At 44.0% G+C, this 9,395-nt stretch overlaps 1 protein-coding gene across 1 annotated transcript; it reads right to left on the bottom strand.

The window, feature by feature from the left end:
- Positions 1-3,196: 3,196 nt before the first annotated feature.
- atox1 (antioxidant 1 copper chaperone) lies at positions 3,197-8,612 on the bottom strand. Its single transcript, XM_078411755.1, has 3 exons — positions 8,490-8,612; positions 5,194-5,269; positions 3,197-3,352 (listed from the first exon to the last, which is right to left on the bottom strand). Exons 1-3 carry the CDS (start codon positions 8,535-8,537, stop codon positions 3,228-3,230), a joined length of 249 nt encoding a protein of 82 aa, XP_078267881.1. The 5' UTR covers positions 8,538-8,612; the 3' UTR covers positions 3,197-3,227.
- Between the last annotated feature and the right edge of the window lie 783 nt (positions 8,613-9,395).

Here is a 9,395-nt window from a genome sequence, read left to right as displayed (position 1 = left end):
TTTTTGATCTCTTAAACTTCCTTATCTCTGTAACTCCCTCCTTCGATACTCAGTCTGAAGAAGGGTCTCAACATGAAACATCACCCATTCCTTCTATCTGGAGATGCTGCCTGTCCCGCTGAGTTACTCCACTCCAGCATTTTGTCTATATCAGAGAATGCCCTGGTTTTACTCCTGTCACTAAGGCTTGAATTATTCAGTTTATCTTTTGTTCAGTTTTATTTTTAAGTTGTTTTTTTCTATTCTTAAAAAGCCTTTGACAAATACTGTATTTGAATGAATCCAGGTACTTCACTCCATCCTCTCTACCTGTTTCTTTGACCAGACTGACTACTATATTTTAATATATATTCACAAAACAAACATGATCAGTGTTGCAAGAACAATATTCACAATTTGAAAGCCACATTCTTAAAACAAAATTCCTGGTTGAGAGTATGAAAAAGTCACTTACATGTAAATAAATCAACAACTCTTTTCAAGTAGGTCCTAGAGCATGTTTTCTGTTACTTTTGGTTAAAACTCTACATCTTAAGCCTGATCCAGATGCTGAATGATTTTAACCGTGCATGATAGTTTTTAAGAGCCAATAAAAAATTAGCCAATCATCTTTACTCAGGGGAAAACTGTATTGAATTTGAAGCAATTTGAATTGCATCAGATTTGCCAAATTAGCATTTAGTCTCCAATCACTATTAAAAATTGTGCAAGATAGAAGACCACAAATCAGAATAACAAATTAAACTATCGACAAATCTAACCCAAATCATGCTTAGCTACAATTATCTCTATGTTGAATAGCCTTTCAAAAACTATTGTCAGCTCTTTGAACAACCTTCAAGAGAAGACAACACCACAGGAATAAATAATTAACTGTCTTATGTCCCAAGGTGGCTCAGGCAGGGGTGGAGGTGAAAACTGGGAGGAAGTGGAGAGCCGGCGAAGCTGTGCTGCAAGCGGAGTCTCGGATACGCCACAGATTCCTGGTGGGAGCAGTGACCCGTGGAAGAGCTGGTCTGGGAACCTTCCCAACTCCCCAGTTTAACAAGGACAAGGGGAAGGAGAGGCGCAGGCTGGTCCAGGAGGAAGTGAGGGCAGCGGTGGAGGAGGAAAGGTCTCGCAGAGCAGTTAGCTTGAGGCAGCAGGGGGCCTGGACAAGGTGGGAGCAGGCCATGGACCGAAAAGTCACATGGACTGAGCTCTGGCAGGCTGAACCACAGCGTATCAGGTTCCTAGTCCAGGCAGTGTACGATGTCCTGCCCAGTCCATCGAACCTCCAAAGCGGAATCTCCAGATTGCCCGCAACGCTCAGACAAGGGGACGTTGGAACATCCTGAGCTGCTGCACAAAATCTCTTGGGCCGGGCCAGTCCACCTGGTGCCACGACCAGGTTCTGAAACCCATTGCAGAAGCCATCAGCATGGGAAGCAGTAGCTGCAGACGAGGACGCCCCACCACTCAGATGATCACCTTTGTGAAGGCTGGAGTGCAGCTGCCAAGAACCACAGCAGCCAAGAATCCGTTAGGAATCCTGGTGACTGTGCAGGACTGGCAGCTTTCTGTAGACCTGGTGAAACAGCTGAAGTTCCCACGGCACATCGCCACGAACACCCTGAGGCCGGACATCTCCTGGTCTTAGAGGCTACCAAAAACATCGCCTTGTTGGGACTGACAGTGCTGTGGGAGCACCGTCTGGAGGAGGCCCACGAGAGGAAGACCAAATACGAAGAGCTGGTCACAGACTGCCGTCAGCAGGGCTGGAAGGCAAGGTGTATGCCCATCGTGGTTGGCGCTGTAGAGGTTTTGCAGGGCAATCGCTCTACAAGACCTTGAGTGCACTGGGCATCACCGGAATGGAGAGGAGAAGAGTCATGAAGAACAACACAGCGGAGAAAGCCTCGAGATGGGTCTGGATCAGGAGAGGAGGTCCATGGGGAGGAGCAAATGCCACCTTGACACAAGTCGTGGTCTGATCAACCACAGCTGGGTCGCCCAGGCGAGGGTGTCTGATGTTGAAAGACACAAAACACCCAATGACCCCAGGTTACATCACTGATGATGTGTTCAGGAATATCAAGGGATGTATTTTATTAATTAAGAGCCAAAAAAAAAATTAGCCACTCATCTTTACTTGGGGAAAAACTGTATTGAATTTGAAGCAATTTGAATTGCATCAGATTTGCCAAATTAGCATTTAGCCTCCAATCACTCTATTAAAAATTGTGCAAGATGGAAGACCACAAATCAGAATGACAAATTAAACTATAGACAAATCCAGCCCAAATCACGCTTAGCTACAATGATCTCTATGTTGAATAGCCTTTCAAAAACTATTGCCAGTTCTTTGAACAACTTTCAAGAGAAGACAACACCACAGGAATAAATAATTAATTGTGTCTTATGTCTCAACAACACTAGTACTACAAATTAGAATTTAACCTGTTATCTTTGAAACCAGGGCCAAACAACTGTGTTTATTGTAAGTGGACTTTATGCAGGAAGACTATGTGCATCTTTGATAGCGATGCTAATAACATATTTCGCCTGATTCAGCACTTCCACCTCTCTGAGTTAATTACACACTATAAATTAAGGCGTTGTTTCAACCAGCCAGAAACCCCTCTCATTTGTAATCCACCTAATTTGTGGGTTTCATGCCAGGATGAGATGGCAATAGCACTTGGTGGCATTCTCAACCATTGCTTCAGTTAACTTGATGCAGACGAGTTCTACATAAATTTATTAAAATGCACAAACAGTGCATATTTCTACAGTTCTACAGGTAGGCAGCACATTGAGATCATGCAATCCAGTCTTCTCCTTTTCTAATATTTAAACCTCTCCCACCAAATGAGTAAAGGTGTTCACTGGTTGACATGTCTGTGGAATGTGGAATGTTAGTTTAGCTTGGTTTGCAACACTGATATAGCACAGAGCAGCAATTATCATTGTGCTTCTCTCTAAGAATTTTTGGCAAAGTCTAAACATTTGTTTTCACTTACCAATGAACAATTCTAATTTTCTATCCACGGAAAGACTAGCAAGGTGATTAAAGATATGACGTGAAAATTATGAACAAAGTCTCCATATTCTTGAAAGAAAGTTTAGATATCAAGTGTTGATGAGAATCATGGACAGAGTTCTGCATATTTCATACATTAAAACATTTCCAATCGAACGCATGCTGAGTGGTTACCTTTTCGGTTACATTAACGACCATTTGTGCTCTACTTTATTCCAATATATTGCACATCCTTTCCGGTCTTTTTCAGATGATCTATCAACACGTCCACACTGTGGTTAGACACGATGAAAACTTTCTTGTTTGGAAGATCAATTTCAAACTGCACATCTACAATAAATGAAAGAAAAAACATTGATCAAGGCAGCTTGCTCCCATTTTTAGCTATTTAGAAAAAAAACCTAAAGGGCTCTCAACACAGAAATTATCATTCTAAAAATGGCACAGTAATCGTCATTATGACATGGCAGATTAAATGAACTATGTATTAGTTTAATAATAGTTATTTAATTTTTGCCAAGCTAAATGCCATATTCCGTCAGATACCATTCTATCATCCACCTAAGAATAGTTTTCTGAAAGATAAACAGCAATTTAAATACAAATGCAAAGATATACGTGTAGGAAGGAACTGCAGATACTGGTTTAAACTAAAGATAGACACAAAAAGACGGAGTAACTCAGCGGGACAGGCAGCATGACACAAAAAGCTGGAGAAACTCAGCGGTGACACAAAAAGCTGGAGTAACTCAGCAAATCTCCAGAGATGCTGCCTGCAAAGACATATGCTTTGTTTGAGTAGAAAACCTAGCCATCTTTCCCAATAGCGTTCAGTTGATTAGTCTAAAATCAATATTTGGGAATTACACAGGAGCAGGAGCAAATAAGAGTTCACATGAGATGAAAGGAAGGTCAAAGGAGGCACTAAAAAGCATTACGAGGCCTTAATAAATTACAGAGCCAAGGCCCCAGGCAACCAGGACTTTACTGCCAACCATGGAATTAAGATATGGAATCCCAGAAATGGCTAGATTTGAGGAAGCACGGAAATCTGAAGATAGGGCTAGACATCACAGTAATAGAAGCAACTAAGTAAATTGAAAACAAGGACGAGAATGTTAAAATTGAGGCATTAAGATACTAAGAGCCAATGTTAGTCATCAAATACGAATCAAGTGTGAAGGAAAGAACTGCATGCAGATGCTGGTATAAATCGAAGGTAGAAACAAAATGCTGGAGTAACCAGGACAGGCATCATCTCCGGAGAGAAAGAATGGGTGACATTTCGGGTCTAGACTTGGTGACGGGTCTGCTTAGTTTTCTGGACGTTTCGGGTCTGAAGAAGGGTCTCGACCCAAAATGCCATCCATTCCTTCTCTCCAGAGATGATGTCTGTCCCACTGAGTTACTCCAGCATTTTGTGTCTAAACATGGATCAACAAAATTAAGTAATATGCCAAAAGAGACTGCAGGTGCTGAAATATGGAACAAAAAATCAGAACACTGGAAGAACTGTGGGTCAATGAGCATCTGTGGAGACAAAACATGGAAAGTTGATATATCAGGTCGAAACCTTGCATCAAGGCCCAAGTGAACACTTTGGTTCAATATCCTACCAAGACCAAGAAGCTTTTGGTCTTTGTATCTCAAAGCATGTATTTGCTTGGGTTCAGTAAACTTACATTGATTCCTGTGATACGCAAGTAGTCCTCTTAAGACTGACCCAACTTAACATAATGCTTAAGTTGCAAGACATCAAGAGGCGCAAAAGTTAATTTTACTTATGCAGTAAAGATGAAATTTAGGATTTAACTCACTTTGGTCTTTCTTCCGAACAGAAGCCACTACCACTTAGTGATATAATTAACTCCTGGATAAATTAATAAGGATTAAACCTTGTAATGGCTACATGACAAGTAACACATTAATGTGATTTACCAATTAGGCAAAGTGGTGTTCCTCATTTCTGCATGACTCAATTAGTTTATGATTTAGTTTATGATAACACTCTAAACTAAATATTACGAGTTTCTCTATAAATAAAATTGAATCTTGAATATCTGTAGTTTGCACAGAGTTTAGCAACAAAAGCAAAATATTTGAATATAAACAGTCAAAGTGTTATCTTCTGTGCTTGAAGTAGCTTTCACGAAATAAACCTTTCGGCTCACCTTCGAGCTTGTTCAGCACTCGAGTCACTGCATTAGAACAGCCTTCACATGTCATATCCACGTAGAACTCGTGCTTCTGCAGGATTAAATGAAGATTTGAGAATCACAATTCTTAATAATTCACTGGGCTTCTTAAAAGAGAAAGTTGTAATTCTTGGGCTGGGAAATTAGATTTGCATATTATGCAAACTATGAGATTAGAAAACAAAGTACAATTGCATTTGCTGTTTCATGCTCAGAAACACAAGGTCAAGAAACCTGAAGAACACCAAAGCAAAATAATTACATCAAGTCATAATTTTTGCTGGTAGTTCTGATAAAAATCTCTGGGGCTTAGATCTTCAAAGTGAAGCAAATCCTGGACCTCCGTACATGTAGAAATTCAGGTGTACTGACAGATTTGGGATGCCAAAAGTCCCAAAGTTGACTTTGTATGGAATATCAGACAGTTAAAGACTATATAAAAACACAACAATGCAAAGCACTGTTCCCTTAATTGCCAGCTGTCTGAAGTGTTTAGAGTTAAGGCCTTCTGACTCCACTTTTCAAAGCCAATTGCAAAGAGCACACTAGATTCCATGGTGCAGAAGACCAGATGGATGGGCCTTTGTATTTGGCCAATCCATGTCCCACAGCCACTTCAGCAGATGAGGCACATTGAACCTCTTGGCTCCAGTCAGCCCCTTTTATCCATGCCAGCTCTTTCAGAAGAGAATCCAGTTAGTCCTAGGCCATTGCTCTGTACTTTATTTACCTCTTGAATTTGTCCAGGTTACTTTCAAATCTCCTATTGAATCTGTATCCACCATCCTACTTCATGTTACAAACTAATGTTAATCACGCACTTCCATTTTTTTTTCTCCATCACCTCAATCATTGATAAATGTTGCAAAGTCAGTATTCATTTCTGCCCCCTAATTTTCTCTGAAAAGTTAGTTTGATAAGCCTGTAACATCCTCATCTCTGAAAACATTCTGCTAAATCTCCTTCTATAACCTGTTGAAAACTATTTTAGTATCTTCCTGAATGAGGCTTGAACAAATTACGACCATTAGGTGAGCTGTTACTTTATATAGGTTTGACATATCATCCTGGCTTTTACACTCCACATCCATCAATAAAGCAAAGGAAACCAGTCTTTATTTTGTCCTGTATTAACCTGTTTTGCTGTCTTCACAAACTTCTAAACACACACAGGTCTCTCCTTTCTTGCACACACGTTAGCATCTGAAGCATTAAATAATACCACAAGGGGTGTAGGAAAATAACTGCAGATGCTGAGTTACTCCAGCATTTTGTGACACCACAACAAGGAGTCAGGTTGGAGCACTGTGACAGTTCAGTCTATCTCAGTGTGACTCTTGATCGATCCCCGACCTACAAAGCACATATCACCAAGCTTAAAGGAAAAGCCAGTTCCAGAAATGCTCTTCTTAGCAAGCTGAGTACCTCAAAATTGGGAGCAAATTCTAAAACCATTCGATCAACAGCTCTGGCTCTCTGCTTCTCTACTGCCGAGTATGTCTGCGCAGTATGGGAACGCTCAGCTCATGCAAGGAAGATTGATCCTGTGCTAAACACAAGCTGTCACTGCATCAGTGGATGCATGAAACCTACCAAGACTGACATCTACCTACTCTCTGGCATTGCACCTCCTGGAATCAGAAGAGTTGTAGCCAGTCAAAAAGAACCCCTCAGACAATCAGAGAATGAAAGACACCCCCTATATAACCACCCTTTGCTACCTCAGCGTTTGAAATCACCCAGAAGTTTCCTCTCTTCTGTCCATCCCCTGAACTGCAGTGCATCGTCCAGAAGGCTCAAACTCTGGGAAGAGAGACTAGAGAAATCTCCGGAAGACATTCCCATGGCAATTGATCCCTCTGAGAAAGTCCCACCAGGTTCCGACCAACCGTGGATAACCTGGCGCAGTCTCAACAAACTGCGGACAGGCATGGGGAGGAGCAAATCGAACATGCTGAAGTGGGAATATACTGACAATGCAACAGACTGCGAGTGTGGATGGGGCTTCCAGACTATGGAACATCTCCTGAGCTGTGACATGCTGCATGACACATGCACTGTAAAGGATCTTGCAGAGGCCAAAGACGTGGCACTAAAATTTGCTCGCTATTGGCAAACAGTTGTGTGATGACACGAATAAATAAAAACACCATTTTTTTCTTCTTTGAATTTCAACAGCACATATCCACCCACTCACTCAACCATGTCCTCTTTAAATCCTTTATTATCCTTCGCAAGTCAACAACAATTCTGTTTTGAGCAACAAGAGTCTAGGAGGGGTGATGGATCAAGTAGGAAGGGGTGAGGGATGCAGAAGCAGCTAGGGGTGGGAAAATTAACACCAGACAACAGGAAAATAGGAACATGAGAATACAACCTGTCCCTGCCTTCCAAGTGAGTAGGGACATCAAGGGATGAGCTTGGCTTGGCCTGGTGACAACAAAGAGGTGGGGTTTTGGGGACACCAAGAAGGATGGCCAGAGAAATTGGGAGGGAGGAGTTGGTCAAGAGGGAGAAATGGGGACATCAAGTGAGGGTAGGGTGGCCTGTGGACAAGTGGGGTGAGGATGGTCTTGGGTCACCAGGAGAGGATGGGAGTGGTCTAGGGACCTCAAGGGGTGGAGGGAGCTTGTTCTGCGGACATTTATTGACAAAATGCTGGAGTAACTCAGCAGGTCAGGCAGCATCTCGGGAGAGAAGGAATGGGTGACGTTTCGGGTCGAGACCCTTCTTCAGACTTGTTCTACGGACATCAGGGCTTGGTTGTTCTGGGAGCAAGGGTTATGGAGAGAAGGCAGGAGAATGGGGTTGGGAGGGAGGAAGAGATAGATCAGCCATGACTGAGTAGCGGAGTAGACTTGATGGGTCGTCCTATCGCTATAACTCATGACATCAAGGCTTGGTTGCCTAGCTCGGGGTCCTCGGTGGGAGGGGCTGTTTCAGGGACATGAGGAGAGGAGTTTTGTTGCCCGGGATACATGGGTTACTCAGACATTGAGAGGGTGCAGGTTGTGGAGCCGGGGCTGAGGACAACACCCACACCCCGGCCGGTGGGGCATGATCACCCGACGCCGGCTCCACCCCTCCTTTAGCCGAGGTCCGCCACGAGCCACCCGGCAGCTGACCGCTGCGCCCGGCACGGCACCGGCACCAGGCCCGGCACCGAGCCCTCACTACGTCGCTGCTGCGGACCGGCCTGGCATCGAGCCCTCGCTGCGGCCCCGGTCCCGGCACAACACCGAGCCGTCGACACCACCAACGTGAATCCTCACCGACATCTCGGATCCGCCGCGCCGGCAACAACCAGAGACACAGCGCATGCGTGCCACCTCCCCTGGGTCAGCTGAGGAACAATCACAACCGGCGGCGGCCGGTCACGTGGGGTGGGGTGGGGGGGGGGGGGGGGTCGCCGGGCCCAGGGTGCAGGGGCGGCGCTTCACGGGTTCGGCCACTTGGGGAGCTGGTGGGCCGTGCGGGACTTTAAACACATTAGCAAGGCAAGGAGCAAGATGAACCACTCCGTCGAAATCGCCTGTACTGAAGTGTAGTACGCAGAGGAGCGGAACGTCCGCCATTTTAGTAAGCAAAACCCGCCGTCCGCTCTGCCTCTCGCAGTGTAATCAATGTTGTGGGATAACAGTAATGATGATACCAATAAAATGCAGAATATATCTCATCTATCAATTCACAGATGTTTGGTATTTTTCTTTTGTAATGTTTCTGCAAGTTTCTGCCTACTAAAATGGGCCATGACGTACTACGGTTTATCACAATCAGAATAACCTTTATTGTCATTAAAAAAAACCAAGTCTTTTGGACGAGATTTCGTCACCCACAGTCCAACAATAAGAGCAATAAAAATAAGCAATAACACACACAATCACAAACCAACACAAAACAAAAAAAAAGAAACATCCATCACAGTGAGTCTCCTCCAGTCACCTCCTCACTGTGATGGAAGGCCAGAATGTCTTTTCTCTTCCCCTGCCGTCTTCTCCCGCGGTCAGGCTGTTGAAGTTGCCACGTTCCAGTCCGCACCGGACGAGTGGTCTATCTTGTTCTATAATAGACAATAGGTGCAGGAGGAGGCCATTCGGCCCTTCGAGCCAGCACCGCCATTCAATGTGATCATGGCTGATCATTCTCAATCAGTACCCCCATTCCTGCCTTCTCCCCAT

Source organism: Rhinoraja longicauda, chromosome 14, assembly GCF_053455715.1.
Source record: "Rhinoraja longicauda isolate Sanriku21f chromosome 14, sRhiLon1.1, whole genome shotgun sequence".
NCBI lineage: Eukaryota > Metazoa > Chordata > Chondrichthyes > Rajiformes > Arhynchobatidae > Rhinoraja > Rhinoraja longicauda.
This window is presented reverse-complemented; position numbering and strand designations above follow the sequence as displayed.